Source organism: Phyllobates terribilis, unplaced genomic scaffold (genome assembly GCF_046119375.1).
Source record: "Phyllobates terribilis strain yellow unplaced genomic scaffold, ASM4611937v1 Scaffold_520__1_contigs__length_1232081, whole genome shotgun sequence".
In the NCBI taxonomy this organism is placed as follows: Eukaryota; Metazoa; Chordata; class Amphibia; order Anura; family Dendrobatidae; genus Phyllobates; species Phyllobates terribilis.
In genome coordinates, this window is record NW_027363280.1 from 576619 (window position 1) to 592703 (window position 16085).

At 40.2% G+C, this 16085-nt stretch overlaps 1 protein-coding gene across 1 annotated transcript in view; it reads left to right on the top strand.

The window, feature by feature from the left end:
- LOC141231542 (protein ELYS-like) overlaps window positions 1-16085 on the top strand; it is a 120995-nt gene that overhangs the window by 53821 nt on the left and 51089 nt on the right. The window contains exons 18-22 of the mRNA XM_073667726.1: window positions 701-818; window positions 4320-4376; window positions 4641-4787; window positions 10120-10307; window positions 10444-10588. Coding sequence (XP_073523827.1) covers window positions 701-818; window positions 4320-4376; window positions 4641-4787; window positions 10120-10307; window positions 10444-10588 — 655 coding nt within the window. The remainder of the gene's footprint in view (window positions 1-700; window positions 819-4319; window positions 4377-4640; window positions 4788-10119; window positions 10308-10443; window positions 10589-16085) is intronic.

The window sequence follows — 16085 nt, forward strand, 5'->3', positions numbered from 1 at the left end:
TGTGCATTAGCGTCTGTGCTTAGACGTCTGAATAAGCCCTTTGCTGATGGTGGTTTTTTTTTTTTTTCCCTTGACACAAAATTGAAAAATCTAAAGGAAAGAGTCTTGCTCCTTTTATTGGATTTATTCCCCAAAAATTGCATGCTAGGTAACACATTCATCCTTCTCCATCACCCCATTTCTGCCGCATGAAAGTGCACACATTTTAGTTGGAGCAGAGAGCTTTTGGTGTAAATGCCATCATTGGGACCGGATTGGATTAGGTTCTTCTGTATAGATCAGAGGCTGTTAATTGCTGTCCGACCTACATGTTACTTTGTGCTGCTGGAAAGCCACAATTACAAGGTTCTAGAAGCGCTGGAGTGTCCAGGTCTGACCGTATATAAATGACTCTGGGCTGAATACTTATTGACAACATCCAAATCTGAGACTGTTAAGGGGGAGAAAAAAAGTAACATTTAATTAAATATAAGAAAACATTTTAAATTTGTAAATGTATATGGCCATGATAACAGATGAATAAAACTTCTCAGACATTTTCGGAAGGCAGAGATTACAAAATTAAAAAATTGTTCTGAAGGCCAAACGTGACCCTTGCCTTTAAGGAGTTATACAAACTGATTAATAATATTGCGCAACATTTTTTTTTATTGCTTTTAGGGGTATAAAGGTAACACTTTTTATGTTTCCTATGTTACAGAGGTAAATGGAATTCTACCTTGATGATCGATAACCTGATTTCTCGGCTTGGAGAAAGAGTTGAGCATTTATGGAAGAGAGACGGTGGCTCAGGCAAATATCCACCTGCTACCTTGCATGTAAGAAAAACCAATAAGGCAATCTTATGTTTATGCCATAACTGTTTAGTACTGTTCCAATCACTTCAAACCCATTTAACTATACATCACAGGCCAAGTTCTTTCTCTTCCAAAGTGTTAATGCTAATTGGGTGCTGAAGTGGAACTTACAACTGAACCTCATTGAAATGCATGTTCAGTGTAAAACAGCATGGAAAGTATCTGATCTGTTTCTGCTGTGGACTCTTCATTATGATCAGTAAAGGTTCTGGTGTGTGGTCCTCTTTAAGCGTTTGAAAACATTTTCATACCATCTTTTTATCGATTACTTCAATAAATTCTTGGATGTTAGAAGCTGGAACATTTTTCCCTCCTTTTTTCCATTGCAGTTTTAGACCTTTATACTTTATCCGGTAGCTTTAACAAAAGTTATTGGATATATCGCTACTATTTCAAATGTCTGCCTCTGAAGTTGATGTAAAGTTCCTAATGCTTAGCGGGCAACAGAAGGTTGTCCAGCAACTCAATGAAATAACTTTTATTCCTCATCCATCTCCGCCGGTCATCGATCCACCAAGGCTGATGCCGCAGTGGAGTGCTATTGAGCCCCTAATCCGTAGAGGTTCCTGAAGGGTTTAGCCTGTGGACTTCCAAAAAAAATTGGAAGGATGAGTATTATAACCCACCCTCCCCCAAATCGCACTGTTGCCTACTGAATTGCTCCTCCAAACCTCTGCCTTAGGGGCTTCCTCCTGGGTTTGTTTGGGGATTGTCTCCTTTTTATTTCCTAATTTTCAAAATGTAATTTGTAGTGCTATATCATAAAACTATTTTATCTCGCTCTCCCTGCTCGGGATAATCTGAGGCTTGACTTTTTGTTGTCAATGGGCACTTTTCACGCTGTTTGTGGGACGGTCACTTTTTTTTTTTACTGGCTTTCAGTCCTGGGCTTCTCCTTTGCCTCCATCTGTTCTTCCTGTTCGTCTACACCTCCTTTCTACAGCTCCAGCCACCTTTCTGCTGCCAACATAATTTTGGGACGCAGTTCTGTGATTTTACAGCTCTTGAACCTCTCCCTGGTACTTTTAGGCGTCGTCCTGGTCCTATTTAATTTTTTTCTATGTGCCATGTCCTTTTCCAAGGGAGAACTTATTTTAGGAAGCTTTCCCCCTGTTGCACTGGTCACCTATTTTGTTTTTGCTCTGTGACAAATGTTTATCATGTGGTCAGTGAGGCTGCCTTAACGCTTCGCCTACTCACAACCCCTTAGATTCCCCTAAAGAACTGAGCAGCATGTGCCAGGTCTTTGACTTTGGCTCAAAGTAACCTGGCCACCCTCTCCCAGTCCACAGTTGATTTCTCTAGATCGCTTGCTAGCCCAACTTGCGTGTCAATGTTTTCTTTCCTAAGTCGAGTAATTCTGCCCTGTCTCACATAGAAATTGAGGCGCATACTTCCCTATGCACAGATGCTTTCACAAGGCATAGGATTTCTTCCCACACATCCTCTGGCATTCCTCGGACAGTGCCACCGCGGATGAGATTGCGTCTGCCCCTGCCCAGTCTGATTCTCCAGGGGTTACCTCTGAGTGATTCTGAGTCTGAGCAGAATACTAAGCTAGCCTCTGCATTGCATGACCTTTGCTGGGCAATGAGGGCCACCCTCGAAGGCAAGTAAGTAGTGTCGTCCTCTCCTTCCCAAAAAGTAGTTTCCTTCCGTCAAGTCCGGCAACCATTCTCTTATCCAACCATGAAGAATTGGTGATTCTCTTACCAAAGAATGGCCGTACGGACTGACTCGTGCCTTCCTCCAGGAGGTTTGAGGTAATTTTCTCCTTGCAGAGTAATTAGTTGTCAAATTTTCTATACCTCCCTCTGTTGAAGCCCAGGTAGCTAGTGTCTAGAGCCACTACCTTGCTCTTCTCTCATTCAGTATCCCTCAGATAAAAGTTCAGGACTCTAAAAAGTGGCAGCAAGTTGATGTCATGCTTCTGTGGCGTGTCTCGTATTTCTTTACAAAAGGTGTGATTTCTTGTGGCAATAACCTCCATTGATAGCGTGCCTGAGCACACTTCCCTTTCCTGTGGGGCTCTCTTATTTTGTTCCCTATGAGGACAAGCTGTTCTTGTTCTCTGTGCTACATTGTTTTCCAAAAGTTGATCAAGTCATTCCCCATTAATGATAACATTGTAACTGGTCCCTGTGAGTGTTTTCTCTCTGTCTAGGTATGGTCAGAGCCATTAGGGCCTATCTTTCTTATGGAAATCTTCCAGAGATCCAATTCTCTTTTTGTGATCCCTGATGGGTCACACTAGGCTTGTCAACCTCCAAGACAACCATTCCCATATTGATCAGTTTCACTATTATGCAAGCTAACAAGACCAAGGGTAAATCTCCACTGTTCAAGATTACTGCTGATTCCACAAGGTTGGTCTGAGCCTCCTGGGCAGTCTGGTTGGCTGCTATCTGGCCTCTGTCCACACTTTTTGTAAAATTTTACAAGATTTACACTATGGCTTCTGCCAACTTGTGATATATGGTGCTGCAGTCTGGTATGCGGTTTGTTATTTGTTGTTTTTCCCCAACCATTGGGCGTTCTCTGGGATGCTCACGGTCCTGTAACTCGCAATTATAGAATTGTGAAAATTGCATTTTTCTTACTGTAAAATCCCTTTCTCATTGAATATACTGGGTCACATTGCTGTTGTCTTCCCATTTTTCAGTACTTTATATGATATGTTGAACATCTTTTTTGATTTTTTTTCTTACTCTTTCAATATAGTAGTATGAAAAATTAAAAAAAAAAAGTAAAGCTGAAACTTACAAATGTTTAATTTCTTCATAATAGTCCTATGCTACTTTTTATCTCCCTAAAGCATCTCTCTCAACTAGTTTTAACCGGACAGCCCCTTTATCACTTATTTGCAGTATGGGCGATGACTTGCTAATCGGTTGGTGTCTGGGTGTTGGGACCCACACCAACGTGGAACTTTCATTCCCAAAGAGGAACATTTATCCCCGATTAGAAATGGAGCATCATATCGGATGGCTGCCCCTATAATCATGCACAGAAAATGATAGTCATACAACTTAACTCGGAAGAAGAATGATATACGATATGGTATTATTTACCCCTTCACAACATCTGCCATATATGTACGGCACTTAGGGTAGTGCATTCCCGCAAACTGCTGTTCATGTACGCCGCTGCGAGGTCCTGTCACTGCGCTGAATCACGATGGCTGCTGTCTCTTACAGCTGACCATCCCTGCACGTTGTCAGTTGTCATTCCAGTAACTTGGGTATCTATGGTTATGATAAATCATATAGTGAGTTAGTTGCTAGTGGTATTATCCATGGATGCACATGAGGTAAGCGACATAGTGAATCTGAAGAACTATACTTAATTTTTAATTGGAGGTATTTGCTAATATTATAACTACTGCTTGATCTTTGAGATGGGAATACCCCTTTTTAACTTTTTTCGTTCTTGCTAACTGATCTTTAACACTGTGTGTTGCAGGCACTTCTAGACGTGTATCTACTAGAAGATACAGATGAAATAAACAAACACACAATTGTATCCTTTTTCCGTTTACCAGATGACCTAAAACAAAAAGGTCTCATGATTTCCACCATATTTGTGATTTATGCCAGACAAAGGCGTATGGTTTAGTGGAAAAGGCCTGGCTTAAAGTGCAACACTGTGGGCCAAAAGTTCACCAATTTCACAAATTAAGCTAGAGTTCTCTTGTCTAAACCAAAACATATAGTTTTGTGCAAAATATTTATAATTATTTACAAGACTATGTATTGCAAATAACCTTAACCACTTGTATACCAGATGGTCTATTTTTTGTTGGATGTCATGTACTCGTTCTCAGATAAGCCGGATTCTTCCATAGAATCATTTCCCGCAGCTTTTTCCATCCCTTGTGGTCTAATAAAACTTACTCAAGGCTTTTGGCTTCTGGATCACAATGATTATCAGGTATTGTTTTTACTGTTTACTTGTATTTTTAATTATTATAGTACCCTTAAGGTTGTGTAGATATCTGGACTGGTAATATCCTGGTAATTCTACTGAACTCAACCGGTTCAGTAAAAATACCTTTTCACTTTGCTTTATAAAGAAGAAACCCCTTCAGAAATGCTGACATGTAGCTGATCTGGCTCTAATAGAAAACGGGGAATTTAGAGTTTTGTCCTTCCACACAATCCATACCATTTTACTTCAGATACACACTTCATTTACAGGGGTTGTCCACTACCGACAAACCCTTAACTCCATTCCCCCTAGAAATGAAAAGTAATGTATATTAGTCTTCCGCAACGGTTGGCAGTCAAGCGAGATAGGCGCTGCTATTCCTGGCAGGTGACATTGTTGTTTCACATGACTGCCGCAGCAAATCCGCAGCGTATTGACTGCAGCCTTTACTATTTTGTCAGAGCAGACGTCTGCGATTCTTGTCTTGTGTCCACATCAACCTGTCACCCGCTGGGAACTACAGCATCGTCATTGCTCAAGGCGCTGCGGCAATTGAATATACAGTGTGTGTCTATGTATATATAGTCTATAATTGATGTTATGTATGTTAAAGGGTTTGGGACTTTAATATTGATTCACAATCTTTAGGATAGGTCACCAGTTTCCAATCATTGGGGGTGAGACTCTCCACACCCCCACTTATCAGCTCTTCCAGTTGCCAGTGGCAGCCAGACGTACTCGGTTGTGAAGCGGAATTACACAGTCCGACAACTGCACAGTAGTCTCTTCCGTGTACTGTACAGGCGGCAAATGTGTAGTACCAGGTTGTGGCCACTTTACAGTTGATGGCGCTGTGCAGCTCCACAGCTGACACTTAAAGCATCTGATTGGTGGGGGGGGGTTAAATGTCACACCCCCAGCATTCAGATATTGATGACCTATCGTAACGATAATCCGTCACTAGCAAAGTCCCAGACAACTGCTTTTAAGGATTTTATTACTCATTTCTCTGAGCTGCCGGCTTCTGCACATCTTTAAGGTAACCTGTCACCTCCAAAAAAATATGCTATTTATCTGCATATATAGTGGTAATCTGCAGGTAAGTGGCTATGGAATCATGTCTGGAAAGCTTACTGGAGAAAGGGATGAAAAAAAGTTAATTTTCCAGAATTAGGACATGAATTCACATCCTAGGAAGGGGTCCGCATGTGTGGAGGGGATTTAGGAGCTGAGCGTCTTCCACACTTGGCTAATGCTGGCTGTAAGACATAGCTGACATCAGTCTCTAACAGCCGCTGCCGGAGCGAAGTTTCCGTTGCGATGGTTACCAATTTAAACACTGCTGCCAATCTGGTGGGGACCAATTAGTTACTATGACAGCCGGTGGTATGCTGAAGATTCTGTCATTGTCCTCTTAATACCACGATCTCAACTACAGTGGGGAAAAAAAGTATTTAGTCAGCCACCAATTGTGCAAGTTCTCCCACTTAAAAAGATGCGAGAGGCCTGTAATTGTCATCATAGGTAGACCTCAACTATGAGAGACAAAATGAGAAAACAAATCCTGAAAATCACATTCTGATTTGGAAAGAATTTTTTTTAAAATATTGGTGGAAAATAAATATTTGGTCAATAACAAAAGTTCATCAATACTTTGTTATTTATCCTTTGTTGACAATTAACAGAGGTCAAACATTTTCTGTAAGTCTTCACAAGGTTGGCACACACTGTTGCTGGTATCTTGGCCCATTCCTCCATGCAGATCTCCTCTAGAGCAGTGATGTTTTGGGGATGTCGCTGGGCAACACGGACATTCAACTCCCTCCAAAGCTTTTCTATAGGGTTTAGATCTGGAGACTGGCTAGGCCACTCCAGGACCTTGAAATGCTTCTTACGAAGAAACTTCTTCGTTGCCCTGGCGGTGTGCTTAGTATCATTGTCATGCTGAAAGACCCAGCCACGTTTCATCTTCAATGCCTTTGCTGATGGAAAAGGTTTGCACTCAAAATCTCATGATACTTGGCCCCATTCATTCTTTCATGTACACGGAACAGTCGTCCTGGTCCCTTGGCAGAGAAACAGCCCCAAAGCATGACTTTGCCACCCCCATGCTTCACAGTAGGTATGGTGTTCTTTGGATGCAACTCCACATTCTTTCTCCTCCAAACACGCTGAGTTGTGCTTCTACCAAACAGTTCTACTTTGGTTTCATATGACCATATGACATTCTCCCAATACTCTTCTGGATCATCCAAATGCTCTCTAGCAAACTTCAGACGGGCCCAGACATGTAATGGCTTATGCAGGGGGACACGTCTGGCACTTCAGGATCTGAGTCCCTGGTGGCGTAGTGTGTTACTGATGGTAGCCTGTAAAGTTGGTCCCAGCTATCTGCAGGTCATTCACTAGGTCCCCCCGTGTGGTTCTGGGATTTTTGCTCACCATTCTGGAGATAATTTTAACCCCACGGGGTGAGATCTTGTGTGGAGCCCCAGATGGAGGGAGAATATCCGTGGTCTTTGTATGTGTTCCATTTTCTGATTATTGCTCCCACAGTTGATTTCTTCACACCAAGCTGCTTGCCTATTGCAGATTCAGTCTTGCCAGCCTAGTGCAGGGCTACAATTTTGTTTCTGGTGTCCTTCGCCAGCTCTTTCGTCTTCACCGTAGTGAAGTTTGGAGTGTGACTGTTTGAGGTTATGGACAGGTGTCTTTTATAATGATAACAAGTTCAAACAGGAGCCAGTACTACAGGTAATGAGTGGAGGACAGAGGAGCCTCTTAAAGAAGAAGTTACAGGTCTGTGAGAGCCAGAAATCTTGCTTGTTTGTAATTGACAAATACTTATTTTCCACCAAAATGTGAAAAAAAAAATCTTTCCAAATCAGACAATGTGATTTTCAGGATTTGTTTTGTCATTTTGTCTCTCATAGTTGAGGTCGACCTATGATGTCAGTTACAGGCCTCTCATCTTATTAAGTGGGAGAACTTGCACAATTGGTGACTAAATACTTTTTCCCCACTGTATATACTGCATTACTGTATGTGCTATAAACGATCACCGGTTTCACAAAAATGTGAATAAAAAGTTTTTAGAAGTTGAATAAATTAAAATCGCCCCCTTTTCCTCAGTTTAAAAATAAAGGAACAAAAACATTTGTTGTTGCTGCATTCATAAAAGTACAGTCCATTAAAATACGTAACGAATTAACCCATTAACCCATAAAAAAAAAAAGCTAGAATTTCATTTTTTTGGGTCACCTCACCAACCTGGAAAAAAGTAATTAATAATAAGCAAACCGTGCATTATATGTACACAAAATTGGTTTCAATAAAAATGTCAGGATAGCACACAAGAGTCTAGGAAAATGGCAACACAAAATAATGTTTTGCTTTCTAAGACCACTTAGAGGACCGGTCACCAAATTTTCCATGTTCAACTGGATATAATAATGGTTGCAGAGCAGTATAAAATGTTTTTTTTTTGTGTGTGTTTTTTCCTTTTTTTTTTCTTAAATTTTACCCCTAATGAGTTATCACAGAGATGTCACTGGTGACGTATGGTTCTTACACCTGTATGATGCTGACCAATCCATAAGCCGGCAGCAACATAGCAAACACGCCCCACCATAGCGTAGAGCAGGTTTGTCAGTGAGTAGGATGTAATCCCGTTTATGTCTGCAGTGCGATCAGTGATTAGAAAAGAGCTGACAGAAGGGTTTATGGGACACATTTAAAGGGAACCGGTCACCCCCCCCGGTGATATCAGACCTCTACTATGGGCATGCAGGTTATAGAAAAGTAACTCTATACTACCTGTATGGCCCATAGTAGAGGTCTGATGGGAATCTGTCACCCCCCCCGGTGATATCAGACCTCTACTATGGGCATGCAGGTGATAGAAAAGTAACTCTATACTACCTGTATGGCCCATAGTAGAGGTCTGATGGGAATCTGTCACCCCCGCGGTGATATCAGACCTCTACTATGGGCATGCAGGGTATAGAAAAGTAACTCTATACTACCTGTATGGCCCATAGTAGAGGTCTGATGGGAATCTGTCACCCCCCCGGTGATATCAGACCTCTACTATGGGCATGCAGGGTATAGAAAAGTAACTCTATACTACCTGTATGGCCCATAGTAGAGGTCTGATGGGAATCTGTCACCCCCGCGGTGATATCAGACCTCTACTATGGGCATGCAGGGTATAGAAAAGTAACTCTATACTACCTGTATGGCCCATAGTAGAGGTCTGAAGGGAATCTGTCACCCCCCCGGTGATATCAGACCTCTACTATGGGCATGCAGGTTATAGAAAAGTAACTCTATACTACCTGTATGGCCCATAGTAGAGGTCTGATTGCAGAGATATGTGTTTTTATAAAAGCACGTTTTCTATCCCCTGTATGGCCATATTAGAGGTCTGCTATCTCCCAGGGGGTGGCAGATTCCCTTTAAACTCCGCTGTACTGCCCCTCCCTGCACACTGCCACTCATGCAGGAGGTTAGGCTAGAAGAGGTACATCGCACACTGAGAAACCTGCTCTAAGCTATGGTGGGGGGTGTTCTTTATATGCTTTGTTGCTGCCTGCTTATGATTGGAGGAAAAGTGCACAACCCCCTGTGGAAACAAGAACACCCCCTTGCACTTAACAATTGTTAACTTGTTAGGTGCAAAATACATTGCTAATATCATCGCAACAGAGCCAAAATGAGAAAAAAACCATATTTATTCCTCACTGCAACCATTGTGTCCAGTTACACATGAAACATGTTCTCAAAGTCTCTAGTTAAATATAGAGAAATTGCTGCATGTTTGGTATCACTGTAATCGGACTGCCGTCAACCGCCAAATGAACACCCTCAAAAAAAATAAAATCCAATAATGGAGGATTGGGATGCATTTTTTTTCCTCCATTTGAACCCACTTGAAGCTTGTTTTACCATTATTCAGTATATTGTGTGGTAAAATGAATGGCACTATTCAAAATTAAAATTTGTCCTGTAAAAAATAAGCCCTCATACATTTTTTGATGGCGAAAGGTAAAAAAAATGACTGCAAAAATAAAAAAATCACCATGCCCTGAAAGGGTTAAGTTTTATTGTAAATTTTTTTCCTTTTTCTTTGCTCTCTTCCATAGGATGGTGCAGGGAGCTGCTAGTCCATACAGTGAGCGTGACTGGAATCACTGTCCCTGCAGTTGACGCTCTGCAGAGCAGCCAGTCAGTCTGCAGAGGGCCATTATTACCACTCATTTTGCAGAGAAATATGTTTTTTGGAGGTGATAGGTTCCCTTTAAGAAAGAATAACAGATCTTTTTTCCACTTCTAGAATTCAGTGGACTGTCTGCTCCATCCTGCCACAAGTAAGGTAATGCCATGGCAGCACAATCTGATTATAGAGACCTTAATGTGCCATGGAGACCACAGACTGGCCCTACGCTATATTCTAGCTATGAAGCCTCCAATATTCAACAGTGCAGAGGTCAAACGTCACATGACTGTATTTTTAGAAAACAGGTAAGTTTTGTTGCCTTTGTCACATGTTAATTTCTAGTTGTCTTTAGACAATTAAAGAATCATGATGAATTGGGGCACAGCGATAGGTTTATGGTATCCACTGGCTGTATATTTAATGACCTATCACAATTTGTAGGCACATTTTTGAGGCCTGGAATCTGCAAAAGCTCCACTCCAGCCGATTGAATGTTGAAGAGCTGCTGAAACATATGTATGAAACATGTCAAGAAATGGGGCTTGTGGAAGATTTGCTGAAGCTTGCCTTCACAGATTCTGAACAAGTAAGAGGCCATAAAGCCAGCATAACCATGACTGTAGAAAGTTTCTTTACTCTGTCTGTCTCGTTCTCGCTATCGCAGCTTTTAGAAGCCCTCTCCCACCCAATCAGCACCCCTGCGACACAAACACGGGCTCCTGATGGCAGTCATGGCAATCTGAGGTCAAATAATGACCTCCGTCTGCCAGCTACAGTGGCCTGTTAGACCATGCAAGAAGGATGGCCTAAAAGTCTTTTGTTTGTGTAACACTGACAGGTGTAATGCATTATCCCAGTGATCAGAGTAATAAAAGGTAAAATCCCATAAAGGAATGAAGTAAAGTAAAAAAACTAAAAAATTTAAAAAATATTTTTAAATAAGAACAAAAAATTAAAAATAATTCAATAAATATGTATATGTCTGTAAAGAGAAACGAAAAAGTACTCATTTTGTATTACCACATCCAAAACGACCCGAACTATAAAACTCACTATTTAACCCCTTCAGTGAACACCATAAAATGGCAAACTATGCCTTTTCATCATACCATTGAAAAAAGTGGAACAAAATGCAATAAAAAAGACGTATTTAAATAGCTGGTAACTTCGTCATCTTCTCCCTCAAAAAAAAAGACGCCATACAGCTTCATCAGTGGAGAAATAAAAAAAAAAAAAAAAAAAGCTATAGTCCTCACATGACTGTCAGCAGAAATATACAAACATTATAGTTCTCAAAATATGGGGATGCAAAAACTGTTTTTTTTTTTTTTTATAAAAGGGGGGGGGGTTTAGGGCGCAAAAGTGGCCAAACACAAAAAAAGTAATAAACCTGGTGTCTCTGTAATCATGCTGACCCACAGTGAAGGCGTTAAAAATAAAACCAATTCTGTTGATTTGTTCACTTTGCCTCCTAAAGATTTAAGTAAGGCTCAGCTCACATTTATCCTGCTCTCTATGATGAGAGACCAGACCGAGTACAGAGGAACTCTGTTGCATCATCATAGAGGACAATGGATCCCTCAGGGGTTTCATCTGAATCACATCATTCGGAGATTTAGATGGAAACCCCAATGTAAGTGCTCAACGTAGAGCGCAGTATAGATGTGATCCCAAATGTTATGTAAAATGTTCCCAATAAAAGCTTTGATTTAATTCACAAAAAAACAAGTCCCCACTCAGGTCCGTCACCTGTCAGTGGAAATATAGAGGGTTTCCACCTTACTGGTTGCACAAAGGCTCTGGAAAAGTGAAATTGCTCACCGCAAAAGAAATCCAGCAAATTCTGCACTCCCAGATCCAAATGCCCCCCTCCGTCTAAGCTGCACAATGTGCCTAAACCACGTTTAGCGTCCACAAATTTGGCACTTCTGTAACGTTGAGGGCCCGCTTAAATTACGGGGTACATGTTTCCGGAAGCACAGGTTGGGCATAATGTATGGGCACTACAATGGCAGGTTTGCATTTTTAACTCTGCATCATCCATTAAAATTGTCACTACACCTGTAAATAAATTCCCAATTGGGTGTAATTTCCAAAATAGGGTTACTCGAGGGGGAGGTTCTGCCCTTCTGGTACGTTGGGCTCTGTATGTGGAGTCCACAAACTATTCTACAATAATTTATTCTCAAAGAGTCCTAGCGCTTCCTCCCCCCGAGTCTCACCATGTGGGTAAGCAGTACTGTATAGCCACATATGAGGTATTGCTTGGTCAGCAGAAATTGTGTGATAAACTTTGGTGCCATTTCTACCCATTTTCCCTCGTAAAACAACATTTTTGTGGTATGAATACAGGATAAAAAATATCTTTTTACTGTGTTAGACAGTAGATAGAAAAATATTCAAATTTAAGAGTCCTCAGTGGTTGATGCCTTTTAATTGCTAACTGAAAAGATGGTAACAAATAGCAATCTTTTGAGACTGCTCGGGTGTCTTCATCAGGTATTATTCTGTGACACATTCTACTATAACTTGTTCACAGAGAGACAAATAATGCTCCTTCCATCCTGAGTCTCGCTGTATGGCTAAGCAGTGCTGTATTGCCACATTCAGAAGAAATTGTGTGGCAAATTTTGGTACCATTTTTACCCATTTTCCTGTGTGAAAATGGAAAATTAAATTATTTTTCTTCACTGCTCAATGGTATAAAATTCTGTGACACACCCGTGGTGTAAGGTGAATTCACTGAAGTGTAGTTTGTAAAATGTGGGTCACTATTGGTAAGGTTCTGCTGTTCTGGCACCTCAGGGGCTCTTCCAGTGGGTCATGGCACCCGTAAATCATAACAGTAAAATCTGTACTACAATATGGTGCTCTTTCCCTTCTGAGCTTTCCACTGTGCCTGAAATGTAGTTCCTGCTACATGTTGGGTATTGGTGCTCTGGGGGAAAAATGGACCTCACAGGTAGTTGTGCAATTTTTCCTATTAATTCTTATAAAAATGTAAAATTTAAGGCTAAAACAACATTATAGTGTTAAAAATGTGATAATTGTTTCTTCACCACCCAATGGTATAAAATGCTGTGAGACACATGTGATGTCCACATGTTAACTGCACCCTTGCATGAATTTATTGAGGGGTGTAGTTTGTAATGTGTGGAAATTTATTGGTGGTGTCTGTTTAACTGGCAATGTAAGGGACACTGCCAATGAAACATGGCACCCTCAAACCATTCCAGCAAATCTGCACTCCTATGGTGCTCCTTCCCTTCTGAGCCTTGCACTCTGCCTTAAAACTAGCTTTCAACCACATATGGGGTATTGGCAAACTCGAAAAATTTATCCAATTTGTTAATCAATTTCTTCAATTTACTCAGTCCAATATTATACAATTCTGTGAGTCACCTGAGGGTTAAAAATGCTCATTTCACCCCTAGATGAATTTCTCAAGTGGTGTAGTTTCCAAAATGGGGTCACTTGTGGGGGGTTTCTCCAATAAATTCCAGTCAAAATGGCACACCAAAATTCAAATATGTCTCCTTTACTTCCGAGCACTGCCTGTAGTTTTCCCCTAAATATGGGTTATCGACGTACTCGGGAGAAATTGCACAACAAATTTTGTTGCCCAATTACTCCTGCTTCTCTTGTGAAAATGAAAAGTTTGGGGCAAAACCAACATATTTGATGGAAAAATGTGATCTTTCATTTTCACGGGTTAGCGTTATAAAATTCTGTGAAGCACTTCTGGGTTCAAGGTGCTCACCAAACCTCTAGAAATATTCATTGAGGTGTGTAATTTCCAAACTTGGGTCACTTGTCAGGGGGATTCCACTGTTTAGGCACATAGGGGCTCTGCAAACACGACATGGAGTTAACTATCTATTGAAGGCAATTTTGTAGTCAAATGGTGCTCTATCCCTTCCAAGCCCTGCCGTGCGCCCAAATAGTAGTTTTCCTCCAAATATGGAGTATCTGTGTACTTGGGAGAAATTGCAACAAATTTTGGGGTACATTCTTTCCTTTTTCTCGATTTTAAATGAAACATTTGGGACCACAGCAACATTTTTGTGGGAAAAATGTAAAATTGTATTTATTCTTTCTTCCATATTGCTTTAATTCCGGCGAAGCACCTAAAGAGTTAATAAACTTCTTGAATGTGGCTTTGAAGACTTTGAGGGGTGCAGTTTTTAAAAGGTGTTACTTTTGGGTATTTTCTGTCACATAGGCACCTCAAAGTCACTTAATTTACAAAACCAACATTTTTTATTTTGTTGGAAAAATGAAAAATTGCTGATAAACTTTTAACAATTGTAACGTAACAAAAAAATTGTTTTAAAAAAAAGTTGCTTATGTAAAGTAGACATGTGGCAAATATTAGTTTATTTATTTTTAGTGGTATGACCATCTTTTTTTAAAGGCATAAAAATGAAAAGTTTGACTTTTTTTTTAATTTGTCAAATTTCCAATCTTTTCATAAACACAAAGCATATTGACCTAAATTTACCACTAATATGTGTCATAATTACTGAGATATGATGTCGCATTCCAGAATTATTGCCACACATCGGTCAGAATTTAAAAATTTTGTCTGGTCAGGAAGGGGACACCTGGCTTTGGTGGTGAATGGGTTAAGCACCTGAAAGATTAAGAAAGTTCCTGCAGTTTTGAACACTTGGAGTCATGCAGTTTTTACAATGGTATCACTTTTTGAGGGTTTCCAATATAAATGCCCCTCAGTCACTTCAAAAATAGATTTAGTAAATGTCTATAAAAAATTGCTGCTTAACTTTTAAGCCTTCTAACAGCCAAGCAAAATAAAGAAATGTTGGAAAAATTATGTTAACGTCTTAAGTGCGTAACTATTTTTTTGTGACCTAGCTATCTGGCTCCATGGCAGTAAATTCTGAGTTTCAAAATTTCTAATTTTCCAAATTCTAAATCATGCTGCTCTCAGATTACATAGCAAAAATTTGGTGACAGATTCTTTAACCCCCCGAGGGTGGTCGGCTCATTAATGACCAGGCCAGTTTTTACAATTCTGGCCACTGGCACTTTTATGAGGTAATAACTCTGGAACGCTTCAACGGATCCCACTGATTCTGAGAATGTTTTTTCATGACATATTGTACTTCATGATTGTGGTAAAATTTCTTCAGTATGACTTGCATTTATTTGTAAAAAAAAAAAAGACATTTTCAAACTTTGAATTTTCATGCCCTTAAATCAGAGAGATATGTAGCACAATATAGTTAATAAATAACATTTCCCACGTTTCTACTTTTACATCAGCACAATTTTAGAACAAATTTTTTTTTTTTGTTAGGAAGTTATAAGGGTTAAAAGTTGACCAGCGATTTCTCGTTTTTCCAACAAAAATTACAGAACCATTTTTTTAGGGACCACATCACATTGAAGTGACTTTGAGGGGCCCTTATGACCGAAAATACCCCAAAGGGAACCATTCTAAAAACTGCACCCCTCAACGTGCTCAAAACCACATTCAAGAAGTTTATTAACCCTTCAGGTGCTTCACACGAATTTTTGGAATGTGGAAGAAAAAAATGAACATTTTAATTTTTTTTCACAAAAATTTTACTTTAGACCACAATTTTTATTTTCACAAGGGTAACAGGAAAAAATAAACCCCAAAATTTGTTGTGCAATTTTCTCCTCAGCACGCCGATACCCAATATGTGGGGGGAAAATCACTGTTTGGGCGCACGGCAGGATTCAGAAAGAAAGGAGCGCCATTTGAGTTTTTGAATGTAAAATTTGCTTGAATAATTAGCAGACGCCATGTCGTGTTTGGAGAGCCCCTGATGTGCCTAAACAGTGGAAACTTCCCACAAGTGACACAATTTTGGAAACTAGACCCCTCAGGGAACTTATCTAGATGTGTGGTGAGCACCATGAACCCCAAGGTGCTTCACAGTAGTTTAGAACATGGAGCCGTAAAAATAAAAAAATCTAACTTTTTCCACAAAAATGATCTTTTAGCCCCAAATTTTTCATTTTCACAAAGGTAAGAGGTGAAAATTGACCCCAGAAAGTGTTGTGCAATTTCTCCTGAGTGCACCGATACCCCA